Source organism: Phytophthora sojae (assembly GCF_000149755.1).
Source record: "Phytophthora sojae unplaced genomic scaffold PHYSOscaffold_12, whole genome shotgun sequence".
NCBI lineage: Eukaryota > Oomycota > Peronosporomycetes > Peronosporales > Peronosporaceae > Phytophthora > Phytophthora sojae.
In genome coordinates this window covers 1,052,585-1,067,583 of record NW_009258126.1, presented here as the reverse complement: position 1 = coordinate 1,067,583, position 14,999 = coordinate 1,052,585, and the positions used below count along the sequence as shown (strand labels likewise).

The window sequence follows — 14,999 nt, the reverse complement described above, 5'->3', positions numbered from 1 at the left end:
TCCGACCCGCAAAGCCTCAGCTTACACGTGACGAGATTCCTCGGGGCTGATGCAGTCGCCGGCCTTGAAGTGCTGCACGATCTGATCGTACAGCGACGATCCCGCGTTCATGTTGTCGCGCAGCTCATTGACACTGAACTGGGACCGATCTGGACAACGCACGCACGGAGAACATCTTATACTTTCGCGAGGGCAACCACTTTTCGTACTTAGGGCGACATAGACCCTCGTTCTTGGCATACCATCGGCGCCATTCACGATATCGCCGAGGGAGCACGTCTCGAAGTGCGAGAGCGCCTCATCCATCGATTCCGTGTAGTCCGCTAAGCACTGCCGCTTGGGCAACTTGGTCTCAAGCGAGTTCCGCAGCACTCTCGTTGCCTCCGTAAATACTTTATCTACTTAACTGCCGTTGGGATTCACGCTGTCTAGTAGGAGTCGCGCGCGTCGTCAGGATCTTCTTCGACGGCTTCACTTGGTGCACTCGACTAGTTAGTGTCTCCAGGGTGAGGTTGTACTCTGCCAGCAAAGAACAAAAAGGAAGGTGCGATACCCCCAGGGTTTCTACCAATGAGCCTAAATTGCATCCGACAGCGTGAATCGTCCTGATGTGACGCACGCCGTGCTCACCGCATCTTTTTCTTGGTCGTCCAAATGACCACTTGCGTCTTCTGTGGCTGTGCCATGATTAAGTTTATAACCTGAGAGAACGCGTTCTGGGTCACTTCATTACCAAGCTGGCGGTTTCTTCGACGAATAGGTGCCATACTAGGCGATAAAGCAGTAGAAAGGTTGCAAACGTAGGACAACACCGATGTGCCAGTTAACAACGCAACCGATACAGTGGTGGGGCTTTTGGATCTCGCGATTGCTCACAAGACAATGAACGCAAGCAAATGTACCGCATTGTTAATTACCGTTTCGCGTTCCTATCCGTGGACCGCCATGAACATCCTCTTGGTTATTTTTTTATTTATTGAAGCGTGCTTCGAAAAGCCCGCGGCTCCTGTAAAACCCGCACCGCAATATGGCTAACATAAATACATAGCTCCAAATGTACCGGTGTCAATACAATAATATAATAGACAAATCCATACCAATCAAAATGCACGATGTCGTAGTAGAGCGTTCATATTAAGGTCATGTTCTCACAAACGGTTTTCAATGCAGCAAAATATTACCCATCTTGCGGTGCATAATTTACGTGTTCGACACGTTAATGCGCTAGATCACGCCACACTTGGCCAGGCGAGCGAGAAGGTCGCATGATGCTTCCTTGTATGACTCATTAGTGTCAACATAGATGATGACGGTAACGCCATTCTCGCCAACGCAGCATAGATACCCTGGAGGGCTTAAATCTATATAGCAATGAAACAGGAAAACTTATAAATCTTCAAATGAGCGCCTTGCTAGTTTAAGTTTCCCGCCATCTTGATGCTAACGGGGCCCATGCCTACCCCGACTTCTGGTTCTCGACGTCGTCCAAGAAGGAGCCGATTTGCCATTCCAGCCGCAGCATGGAAGGGGTGCCTGCCAACGGATTGTGTTTCCGTTCGGGTTATGATAACCGACGGGGCGTGGATCAACGCCGACTTTGTCTTTTTCGCCTTCGCAGTCCCATCTGTCCACGAGCACACCACCGACATATTGTCCAGGTCGGTCATGCGCGAGATTCGCGAGATACCGCAAACATGAGAAGCGGTGATGGGTCTCCGCGCGGCGCCCGCTGCTCAAAGTGTAACAATGATTTCGCAAGTCCCTACTCGTTGAAGCGCCACTAAAACAAGAAGTTCATGTGCGACAAGCGATCTGTGAAGAATCGAGTTGCCGAAAAGAAGGAGAAGTGCAAAACCCAAAAGAAGTCCTACTATCTACGCGGAAAGTGGGGTATCTCACTCACTAGGTCAATACGAAGCGAGGTCATGGATGTCTTACTAATCAAGCACCCCGATGGACCAGCGGCTGGTCTCGACTGTCCTTTAAGCAGAGGCGACAACCGCGCAATATTAAACCGATTAAACCCCAGGAACTGTGACGTTGGAAAATACCAACAACGAACACAGGTGAGGGGGAGCCCTTAACGAGGGCGCACAGTTCTGGAGGGCTCCTTTCACTTAATCTATTGAACTCAAGAGCCCAGGAGCCCGAGCTCGCGACTTTTTGGGTTCACCCGAACTGAAGTAAAATGAAAGTCCATTTTATAGTTTACAGCTAAAATGGTGGTTTATGCACTCCTACGTATTGCTATGCACCCATGTGTGACAGAGGACCTTCTTTATCATCCTGCGTATCCCCACATCTGGGCGAATTGTAGTCGAAGAAGTATGGAATCTGTGCATGTAGGTCCTGCGCTTGTTGAGCTAAAGGTGTGTCGTCGAAACTGCGCGCGCTTGAATCTTGGGTCTGAGGAGCCAAAGCGGTGTTGTCGAGTGTCAGCTAGTCTTGTTTTTTGCGCTTAGTTGGGCCAAACCTGTGTTAAGTGACGGTAATCGGGGGACTAGTGTCGTGTTAGAAACGTCACTTAAGGTTAAAACTGACCAGCTTGGGTTACTGACCGGGGCGGCGATGCTGAATGGTTGAAACCCACACGTTCGGCAAACGTAGGATCGCGAGCAGTGCCAGAATCCCCGTGGTTCTTCTTGTGAGGTCCTGTTTTGCTGGACCTGACCTCCTTTGCGGTGCGGAGAGATACCGGATCCAAGATTCTTGACTCACGCTCGCTATCGCTACCTTTTAAATTATGCCTGTGCAAATGGAACGGTCCCAGCAGGAGCTTCTTTTGGCGTTCGGATTTCGCGATTTCAACCAGTTCATGAACGCATGGTCTCCCATTTGCGCGTCAAAATACACCAGTGCACGACTCCATGGTCTCACATTTCCTCACAATATTTTCCACCTTTTCCCACATATTCACTGTTTGTTTCTAGATAGCAAACATCGAGACGGCCGAGAATCGTTCATCTTAATGGAGATGTGGTACGTTTTTCATGTCCATGCCAAAACTATGAATAAAGTTTCTGATTGTCAAAGACCTCGACGGAAACAATTTCTTGAAGGCTTGATACAAATCTCCCTGGGATTTCTCCAGCCATCTCGTAAACTTGGAATGTATTCCTCCCACGGCTGAGGTGTCTCGATATCCAAAATGAAGATACTGCGGCGTCCAGCAGGCCAGAATCCTGATTTTGTACTTCTACCAGTGGGCATCCATATAACTGGTCAATTCAGCGTCATATCACGAAGCAACACTCGATTCGCCTCAAAGTCAGCCTCCGTTTTGGAATCAGCCGTGGCGCGGTACCGTTTCATGAACTGCTCTGTGGCAACCATGTTCTCGTAGGTGTCTTGTCCAGGCGCAGGGTTGGCTTTCTCGACTTGTCCTAACACTGTTCGTGCTTTTGCAATAACGTTGCGGTTCATGTGCCAGCGACAGACAAGAGATGTAACGGGGTTACACGCACAAGTGGCTACAGTCACTTGTTACTCTAACAGATGCGATGTCTGTTAGAGGTTTGAACACTTCCTCGACCTTGGTGTAAGGTACACCAATGGCTACATACATTTACGACCACCACGACGGGTGATCCATACACATTTAGGATTCCTATTGACTGAAAGCAGCATCTTTTAGCCAATGAGTGACTTGTATGTTAGCAGAATCCTGCCAACCAGCCGTTGGCAGATTCCTAGTTTAGAATATTACATTTAGAGGAAGTCAGAAACATAAAACAAAAATAGCAGTTCTCATCTTTTACCAAAACCCGCTACTTGTAGTCTTTATCTTGTTTAAAGTATACTCGTGGATCTCGAGTATACTTAACTTAAGTAGAAGAAACCTACATACACGTGCGCATACGTGTAAGCCGTAGTAGTGAGCCAAGGTAGGCCCATTACACCTGGTAGCGCTTTGTAGTCCGTCCAACGACCGACTACCTCAACGTTCATACGGAGCTGTACGAACGACGAGCCGAGAACCTTTTCATGAGCGCGGAAGTGCTCATGCAAAGCTCCACTTCGCCTGCAACTCATGTTGCACGCACTGACTGCCTCCACCTGTCGGACCCAAAGTGGGAGGCACTCCAAACACTGTCAACAGTCATTGGAGAAGCGGCTGTAGCTGCAACGCTGGGCACACTATCGCCGACGGAGCAACACGGCGTTGCTCTGGGATTCATCATGAAGGAGCAGCGTGATGCTGCTTCCTCTATCACGGTGGCGTCGAGGACGGCACCGCGTGAGCAATCGTTGAAGTTTAACGTGACCAACTATGTCAGATGAAAGGGCGAGCCTCTCCTCCGGTGGCTTGTCGACCTCAACACTGCTATTGCGGCTCGACGTATCGTCGACCCGTTGTCCAAGGTTGCGTACGCCATGTCATGTCTTGGCGGACGAGCGAGAAGTTGGGCGTATGGACGCCGACTCTCGGATCCTACGTGCTTTAGCACGTACGAGGGGTTCACGGTAGAGCTCAGACAAGCATTTGAGCCCCCGCAAAACGAGTTCCGGTCGAGGGCAGAGTTCCTCGACCTACAGCAGGGTAAGCATGATATTCATGCTTACGCGAAGAGAGCACGGTACTTGGTCTCGAACATTGTGACCAACCCGATAGACGAGGCGACCAAGGTCGTCACGTTCATGAAAGGACTTAGAGATGGGCCTGTGAAGTCCTATCTCTTCCGTGAGTATCCGAGTACTCTCGAAGCTGCAAATACTCTTGCAATGCAGGAGGAGTTTAGCCTGCGACAGGCTAAGCTGCATGCGAATGCGCCGAGGCTGTGACCGCCTCCGGTTGCGATAGCGGGAGGTCCGAAACCAATGGACCTCTCGAATCCAACGGCTATTGATTATAAACAGCAACAAGGAAGTAATGTACGATGCTTCCGTTGCACCAAGATGGTGGTCGACGCGGCGATGCCGGACATCGTCGCGGACAAACAGAAAACGCTGGAATCCAGTAGGCGCGGGGCGCCCTACTGGTGAAGCAGTAACGCGTGTCCAACTCGGACATGCGACACTGAGGACTGCAGCCCCCAGGGAGGACCCTTCTCACTGCAAAATGCACGATGACAAACCGAGCCTTGTCATCTTGAAAGTGTCTTCGAAGAGAGAGAGAGCAACTCTCTTCGTGCTTTGGTTGATTCGGGCGCGTCGAACAACTTTGTTCGACTGCGAAGTCTATCAAGGCTTGACTTCGAGGAGGTAATTATACCTCGAAGTATGTTGGAAGTTCGATTGGCAACGAGTGCCATCGTTAAAACCGAGAAGCGCATGGTACGCGTGCGCTGTATTGGGCGCCGTCGCTTGCACGGCATGATGCGGTCATCGATTGGGAGAAGCGCACTCTCGTGCGCTGTGGGCGCGACAGCGGAACACTGAGCGATGGCCTTGTTGCCACTACGCACGCACGGACAGGTGCGCGCGACTCCCCACTCGAGACAGCGCCTAATGCCTGCTGTCCCGGAGCGCCCTGGGCGCGTGCGAGCACGTGCGCAAGAGCAGCAATCGTCGGCGTCCTCGCCGACGGCTTAAGGAGAAACTGTGTTGATCTCGGAGATCGACACCCGATTTTCAGCGAATCAGAATACGTCTCCAACCTCAAGGGGCGTGGGTGACGCACATGTGTCACATATGTCAGTCCCCACGACTGACATGGATCTGATTTTGGGGGTGTCTCCAGTCCGAAGGGACGCGGATGACGTAAACATTTTTCATATTTCAGCCAGGGAGGCTGAAGCATGGATTGAGGGAAATCTGATTGGATCAGGTTCGAAGGTGTCACCGACCTTAAGGGGGAAGGGTGACGATGCTCAGACGACTCGGGGAGTCGACGAGCCAATCATATCGACTCAAGGAGCCGACGCACCCTCCGTAATGGGGGTCTTCGCCAATGGTTGGCGTCGAGGTACTAGGGCTCCGCCAATAGCAGGCGTCGAGGTGACGATGGCGTGTCGGCTCCGGGAGCCGACCCTGTAGGCGGTTCGGACGGTTGCAAACGTCCCGCACCGGAAAACTTGCATGCTGTCGTGCAGTCGGGCTGCACAACGAAGAGCCGGGCGACTAAACCGTGCTTGAAGTCGCTCGTCTGCGGGATGAACCCGCCGGCGGTACTGAAGAAAAACGCCCGCCCACGGCTGGGCCTGGACGAGGTCAAGAACCAAGCGGAGCCGGGCTCCGCAAAACAAGAAGACGGCGCATGCGAAAGTCGCTGCGCAAGTCTCGGCCTGGGGCCGAGAAGCTACAATAAATGTCTGCCGGGCAGATGGAGGCTGAGAAGCCGGACATCGAGGCGTTGAACGTTTTGACGCGTACCTGTACCGGGTTCCGGTACAGGGAGATGACTCTCGCTAATCCTCCGACGCAAGCGTCGGAGTTGACTTCGCATCCAGTCATGAGCTGGAAACGCTTCGCGCGTGACTTGCACGATGGACGCATCGAGCAAATATACATTCTCTCGGACATCGAGAGAACGAAGAGCGAGAATGGAGAACTGAGACAGTTCTTCATGGAGACCACCACTGAGAGTGAGGCCACTCTCAGTGCGAATACTAAGAAGGAGCGCGTTGAGGAGCAGAGCTGGGACTCGCTGAAGTCGAGTCCCTTCTACGAGATTCTACGGGAGCCCGCGGACGTGCTTCCGGAAGAGATCCCTGCGGAGCTTCCGCAGGACAAGGGCATCCATCACGAGATTGATCTCGTGCCGGGTACGAAGTACTGTGTCACGCGGCAGTGGCCACTGCCGCAAGAGCAGGTCGAAGCGATCGACGACTTCTTCGAAAGTCGTCGCAAAGCTGGACAGGTGCCGGAATCGAAGTCCCCGCACAGTGCCCCGACGTTCTGTGTCAAGAAGCCACAGGGCGGATGGCGCATCGTACAACAATCTGAACGATGCGATGATACCGGCGCAGACACCGATACCGCGAAAATATGTCATCATCGATTAGATGGTCAGGAGCACTATCTACAGTGCTCTTGATCTGCGCGATAGGTTCTATCGGATCCACATGCGTGAGAGCGATATCCCTCTTACGGCCGTGAGCACGCCGAGCGGCATGCTCTGGGACTGGCTAGTGATGCCACAGGGTCTAAATAACGCCCCTGCGACCTTCAACAGGTGCGTGACACACTTGTTGCGCTAGGTGCGCGACTTCGCACCGAGCTACTTCGACGATGTGTTCGTCCACAGCCGGGCTGCGGACGGGATGAGCGATGTTGAGATGCACAAGGTGCATCTCCGGAAGCTGCTTGCGCTCATGCGCAAGCACAAGCTCTATGCGAACCTGAAGAAGTGCATCTTCAGGACGAGCGAGATACATGTGCTCAGGTGTCTCGTTGGGAAGAACGGTGTCCGCCCTGACCCTGAGATGGTCAGAGTAATCAATGAGTGGCCGACGCCGTCGAACGTCAAGGAACTGCGGCAGTTCCTTGGCTTGGCCACGTACTTATCCCCAACTCCCTTAAGTACACCGCATTTAGCAGGGTTTTGTCCTAGAACCAGCAAAAAGAACCAAAAGTGACTTGGGGGTTGTATGGAAGGAAATAAGATCCAGGTAAGTACGAGGGTGTCATGTATAACAAAGGCAACAACTGTTCGAGTGGTGTAACGGCTGAGGCCCTATACTGAACCCAAGTCATTTTATGGAATTTGTCCTAGATTCCAGGACAAAAATGAAATGTAATATGTTATTAACGACACTTGTCAACTGTAGCTTTTGCCGTTATGGACAATGGTGGACACTACGCATAACAAAGGATTAAAAGAAGGAATCAAAGGCTTTCTCTCCGTACCAATAAGATGGCTTATCTTTCAAAAACAACGCCAGCGTAAGCTTCTAACTTTTGCTCCTCATTTTTGTCTTGATTTGGCGGGCGTTGGGGTTATGCAAGTACGTGAAGGACTACGCGGGCATGATACACCCGTTGTCACAGCTCCTGAAGAAGGAAGCCGAGTGGATTTGGATTGCTGAGTGTCAGCAGGTCTTCGATGCAGTCAAGCAGGGCTTGACTGAGACGCCGATCTTGGCGGTGACCGACTAAGATCGCCCGTTCCTCGTTGTGTGCGACGCATCCGACTTCGCAATCGGATGTGCGTTGATGCAGCACGATCACGAGGGTCGTGATCGTGTGGTCTACTACCAATCGCGTCAGCTGAAGCCAGTTGAGCGCAACTACCCGGTACATGAAAAGGAACTCCTTACCATGAAGTACGCACTCGCGAAGTTCCGAGTGTATCTACTCGGAAGCAAACCGTTCGTGGTCTATACGGACCACGCGTCGCTGCGGACGGCTGTGAAGTCGCCGCACATCTCGCAACGGATGGCAAGATGGCTATCATTCTTCGCAGAGTATAACTTCCGAGTTGAGTACAAACCCGGAAGACTCAATGTGGTGGCCGACGCGCTCTCGCGTTGACCTGACTACGCCACGACTGATGCAATGCCATTGACACCATGCGATCGAGCCCCCCAACGTCATCACTTTTGGACGACGTGAAGGTCGCGTACGCGCACGACGCGGGCGCGAAGCTCTTGCTCGCCTACGGCTCAGCGCCATCTGACAAAGCTCGTCAGAAGCTGGCGAAGCATCTTCGTGCTCGTGCACACCGTTATCGGGTGCACGACGGGTTATTACTCTACAGTGCAGTAGACGACAACGCGGACCGCGTTGTCGTGCCCAATGACCATGACCTGCGACTCAGGATCATGTATGAGTATCACGATGCACCGACTGCGGGGCATCCGGGCCGTGAGAAGACATACCTTCTTCTCACGCGGGACTTCTACTAGGCCCACCAGTATAAATGGGTGCGCAAGTACGTCCGTGCTTGCGAGGTTTCTCAACGTGTGAAGCCTGCGCCTTTCGCGCCGGCTCCCTTGCAGTCACTGCCGACTCCGTCGGAGTGTTGGCGGTCCATGTCATTGGACTTCGTGTTCGGTCTTCCCCCGGACAGCCAGGGGAACACGGGCGTTGTGGTCTTTGTTGACCGCTTCAGCAAGATGGTACATCTTGCTGCGGTACCCGCTGAAGTGACTGCGAAGCAGACGGCGCGTCTGTTCGTTGACATGGTGTTCAAACACCATGGCATGCCGATCGACATTGTGTCGGATCGGGACCCGCGCTTCACTGAACACCTTTGGCAAGAAGTGTTTACACTTCTTGGGAGTCAACTTTCGATGTCGACTGCGGACCATCCGCAGACGGACGGGCAGACCTAGCGCATGAACCGCGTCCTCGTAGACGTGCTTAAGAGCTACGCTCACTCGTTCCAACACTGGAGCGAGTGCCGGCCGATGGCGGAGTTCGCCATCAACAACTCGGTGCATGCCTCGACCGGGCATTCGCCGTTGTACGTGAATGTCATCAGGCACCCACGCCTCCAGAGTCTACTCGGGATGGTGGCTCCTTCCTTAAGTGGGGGAGGATCTCCGACTGCAACGCAGCAGCCGAAGACTGCCGCTGACACTTGCACAGTGTCAGCCGCGACCACGCGCAAGAAGAAGAAGAAGACCGCGTCTGTGCAGAGCACAGACGCCGGCAAGAGCAAGAAGAAGAAGAAGAAGAAGAAGTAGAACGGGTCTGTTCAGGGCACAGACACCGCGAAGACGACCGCAGAGGCCGGGCCTACTGCTGGAAACGAGCTGAACGAGTTCAGCTCGGACACAATCAACTTCATGCAGCGCAGACAAGCCGTCATTCGGTTTGTCCAAGACGCTATTGCAGCTTCTGTTGACCGACAGAAGCTGAACGCAGACGACGTTGGCAGGGGCAACACAAATGAATTCAAGAAGGGTTCATTGGTTTTGTTAGCTACTCAAAAACCTGCCTAAACATGCCGTTTCCGACTTCGGGGCGAGCAAGCTCGCTCCGCGCTTCGTCGGGTCGTTGACTGTGCTGACACGGCACGGCAACACCTACACACTGGACATACAGTCTAGTATGCGCCTCCATCTGAAATTCTACGTCAGACGGCTGAAGCCATACCTGCAGTACGAGCTACCTAGCTCGGCTGAACCGAAGCAGAAGACTCGGCGGAAGGCATCGTCCTCTCCAGCGCGAAGTCGCACTGGAGCAGCGGTTCGAGCTAATGGTCCAGCTCGGCTGGAACGATCGAGGTGGCCTGGGAGGCCGCCGCAACCTGAGGATACTTCAGAGCGCTGGTTCCGGTCGTGGAGTGACGCGAGATCAGGGTCAACATCAAGTTGACCACACACGGGGCGTGTTTCCACGATCACCGCCGCCAATTCGTGACGCACACGGCTCAACTCGATGGATAGTTGAGCGGATTGGTGGTCACAGTATCTCGAGAACAAACAGGCAACCGGTTCGTTTTCGTATCCGTTGGAGAGGATTCCCTCCCAAGATACATGGGAGCCGCGGAACGTCTTGCTCGAAGACGTTCCGGATATGGTGAGGGCGTACGACGTCCACCATGCGCTTCACACTGGAAAGTAATACGAGCACTGTTGTTAACAACAGCGCCCGAAGGCACCTCAAGGGCAGGCTGTGGATCATGCCCCGTGGCCACGACGCGCTTCGCACGTTGCCGCGCATTATACGCAGCAGCAGAGATGTCCTCCGCTGCTGCGCCAGGGGTCTTCAACTTCGACGTGCCGGTTACGGAACGAGCGCATTGACCAAACGGTCATCGGTGGTTGACGTGCCGAGACCAGCACGTCTAACCTTGACGGGGGGATGGTGTAACAGGGTTACACGCACAAGTGGCTACAGTCACTTGTTACTCTAACAGATGCGATGTCTGTTAGAGGTTTGAACACTTCCTCGACCTTGGTGTAAGGTACACCAATGGCTACATACATTTACGACCACCACGACGGGTGATCCATACACATTTAGGATTCCTATTGACTGAAAGCAGCATCTTTTAGCCAATGAGTGACTTGTATGTTAGCAGAATCCTGCCAACCAGCCGTTGGCAGATTCCTAGTTTAGAATATTACATTTAGAGGAAGTCAGAAACATAAAACAAAAATAGCAGTTCTCATCTTTTACCAAAACCCGCTACTTGTAGTCTTTATCTTGTTTAAAGTATACTCGTGGATCTCGAGTATACTTAACTTAAGTAGAAGAAACCTACATACACGTGCACATACGTGTAAGCCGTAGTAGTGAGCCAAGGTAGGCCCATTACAAGAGACGGAACGTCAGGAAAGATGCTTCTGACCGCGTTCATAAAGGTCTTGGTCTGTAAGCAAGATCATAGGCAGCGAGATCCCATGCTCAGCCATAAGTGTCTGCAACACAAAGTTCTCTCCGGGTAACCAACACGGGGCCACAAGTAACACATTGTTCATATTTGGCATTGCGATAATATTCATCAGCGCAAGTCGTATATGTTGGTCTTGTCGGCGCTGTCCAGGACCAAAATTCAGGATGCAACTTATAAAACTTGACAATGTCGGGGTGGGACCAGAACAGATACCGAAGTCTGTTGATGTCCATATCCACGTCACTAAACTTGTACTCGTCCAGCTGCTTGAACAAGGACACGATCGATGTCTCGGTTGCCAAATCGTCGCGCTTTTGAGCGTGCTTTTGGGTTCGCGATATCCTTCGTCGTCACCGACGACGTGGGGTCCGCCTGCAAAATAGTCGCGGCCTAAATATCAGGGGAAACACCGACTACGGTTTGTACCACCTCCAAATCTGCTGATGAAATCTGTGCCGATAGATGACGATCCAAGTCACGCCTCCGATGTCCTGAGTGATGTCGTCGGATGTAGGGTGTTTGAGAACACGAGATCTTTGTTTGGGATGCACTATTTTCCAGTTCCCATCACATTCGTCTGGATGGCTTGCTTCAAGTCGAATTTTCATGGTACAGCTGACCTTGGACTATTCTCTCTTAGGCCTAACTCGATCCTCCTCGCGTAGCTTGCGCGTGTTTTGAGGTTTCCGTAGCGATCATACTGGTAGCCCCGCTGCCGGAGCTGTCCGCTTTTGTTTTAATTGTTGTGAGCTCTGGTAACATTTATTCCGTTGGCACGGTTCCAGGTGTATAGCATTTTTTAGCTTCGTCATATGACGCGAATTCTAGCTCGGGTAGAGGTGGAGAATTAGACGCCTTCTTATCGCTTTTATACTCTAAGATAGAATGAAGCAGCACTTAGAATTTTGTTGAGTATTTTACGGGATATTCCATCCAGACCAAAATTTAGTGTGAATCAATTTGTGGGTCCATTTACCCTATTGCTATTTTTTGGTACCTCAAGCTCTGTAACCGTGAGCTCCATACGTTTTCCCTCGAGGACATGTTCGAAGATGGGCAAACGCTGACAAGGATTTCATAACCACCTGCGCCTGCTATGAGCTTAAACGTTTTTTTATTTGTCACTCTGATGTCAAGCAATGGATTGATATGAATTATCTACAAATTATAAGGTGTTTTCTGTTTGTGTTTGTATTTGTTGTCGCCGATATGACAACAAGAGGACATTATGGCGTCGCCCGACTTTGAGGCTGCCTGGGTCAAACCTCAGTGGTATAATGAGTGCGCGTTGTCCGGGCAGAAACCAATCGTGGACCGCCTATATGTGGTCAATGCCATCGATAGCACCATGAGCGAAGACAAACATCAGGAGTAAGCCAGCGAATGTTTTCCGGAACGAGTGCTGAACTGAACTGAGCCAGCGTAAATCGGCGAGAGTCGGATGGCAAGATTTATGAGCTTATCAATGTCATCCACCCATTGCCTCGTTCACGGCCATGATGGCCTTCCCAACAGATAAAGGTGCGGTATGCGTCTTCAGTGATGCTTCACGGCTTAGCTTCCGTGTAGTCATCACTTCGGTCCATCGCTGTAATCTCCTTGTGGAGGGACGTGATCACGGCCTCTTCAAAGACACCAACTAAATTGAGCAATTACCGAGAAGGAGGCCATCTCCATCGTGATGGAGTTCAGCAACTTAAGCAATCTACTCCTGTGATAATGCGGATTTCGACACTTCTGTGACTACATCAATCTGATGTATCTGTTTGCCCCTCACGGTATGTAACCAAAGGTTGCTTTGATGCCCCAACACCTGGAACGCGGCAGCATCATGAAAATGAGAAAGGCGCTTTGTGGACGAGACGTACGACAGGGTCAACGATTCTCCAACATACATTGAAAACCTCACTGGTCCGTGGCTTGCATCCAATGAAAAAGGCAATCTATCAAGTTGAAAACGATGAGTTGGTCTTTGGCAAGAACATGCAGAGCCTGTTCGATCTCGCAGGCAACTGCTTTCGGCTGGCACTTCATCTTGCATTAGAAATTGACAAACATGCTGAAACTTCATACAGAAGAAGGGGGGTCGACATATTCTCCAGAACCGTGTTGCTGTATTTCTGGTCACTATGATGCCACTGTGTTAAAACCTTTTAATGGTTATAGGCCTAATATTACGCTTTTGGGGGCAGTTTGGGTCATTAGGTTTTTTTTACGTTTTGAGGACGAGCGGAACGAATTATTGAAAGCCCACAAAACATTTCAGGTGATTTTAGGAACCTTGGGTACGTTTTGCGGATGCTGTAATTGTCCCGGCGCAAAAGATCACCTCTGGCTGGCGCCACGGCACACCTCGCCGCACTACATGAAGGGGACACCGGACAGGTCGCATTGCCCTTAGGAGCTGCCTCCACCCCAGATGGACTTTTGAAGGAAGAAGCCGCGTCAGCAGCCGCACCACCAGCTGATATTGTCGTCGTTCAAGTCGTTTGTCCCCTGTTGCGGCGTGTGGAGTACCGATTTAACCCACCGGGGGATCCTAAATCGATGGCGCTGCCAGCGTTCCCAGCTTCAGGGAGGGTAACGAGCTGGCGATGTACTACCACGGCGAGTATAAATATGTGCGAGCATGGGCATCATCCGGAAGATTTCGTACCGCTGTAGCATGTTCCAGCTAGACCTGGGGTACAGCGGCAGGTTCGGGTTACCATCGCTTCCATGGACTTTCCTACAGGCCGCCAACATTCGTACCAAGTATTGTCGGAGTCCAGTAGTATTGCCAACGTTACTGAACTCATGAAGGGGGGGGGGGTTGGATACGCGACCAATTATAGATGCCAACATGAACTGTCTTAGCAGCTAGTCCCTTCGTTGAGTGTATTTTGCGCAATCAAAACTACAGTGGGCATGCACATGGGGGCCCTAAATGAAAATGAGTTTTTTGTGTTTTCAGTGTCGCGACGTTAAGATCCTTCCCGGTAATTTAAACATTTCAACACTGGTTTTGGGGTCGGCCATATCCGACGCTAGTGAATCTAGTTTACTACAATTTTTGACAACCTACCTCCCTGTTTGTCGCGTGGCTACAATCTGTGTATCATATTCATAGTTCACGATCGCGCATCGGGGTTGTTTGCACTACGTCGCGCATGGGCGACTCGTACTGGGACATGACGGACTTGTTGCTCCGATGCACCGACCAACCGTGTTTTTTTTGCGACTTTGAAAGCGTTTTATAGCAAACGCTATTATCATACTGTTTTTTTGGCTGCTTGTTCCACCTTAAACCAGGCACTCAGGCGTGTCATGAACCGATTTTCAATCCCAGACCCAGCGTGCAGCATCACCACAACGCGCGCATCCTCGGCGGGCTGATCGTGATAGACCTTAGTTAAGTTGGGCAAGGGCTGAGATCAGGTTCGGCAAAGCTGCACGTTTGCCTACTTAACCCCCCACCCCACCCCACCCCAGCGCGAAGCGGTTTGGTTCCCACCATCTCACCTATTCCTACACACGTTAAGGTGTATCATTGTGAAGGGCATGCATACTATAATGTAGTAATATACTATCGAGTCTCTAGCAAAGTCGGTGCACACCCCCATCCTAACTGAGTTATCGTGTCGTCACCGCGTAAAAGTGTCTTGACCAAGACAAGTTTAGATCTATATTGTGTCTGTTGTACACATAGTCGGCACAAACAAAACGCGGGACTTGTCCACGCATCGACGGGAACAGAACATATGTAAGGTGTGCCCGCGGTAGTATACTAAAA

General features: G+C 51.6%; 1 protein-coding gene across 1 annotated transcript; it reads right to left on the bottom strand.

Annotated features, from left to right (window-relative positions):
- Positions 1-21: 21 nt before the first annotated feature.
- PHYSODRAFT_340582 (hypothetical protein) lies at positions 22-1,667 on the bottom strand (the record flags this gene model as incomplete). Its single annotated transcript, XM_009538769.1, has 3 exons — positions 22-149; positions 243-373; positions 1,576-1,667. 3 exons carry the CDS (start codon positions 1,665-1,667, stop codon positions 22-24), a joined length of 351 nt encoding a protein of 116 aa, XP_009537064.1.
- Positions 1,668-14,999: the final 13,332 nt, after the last annotated feature.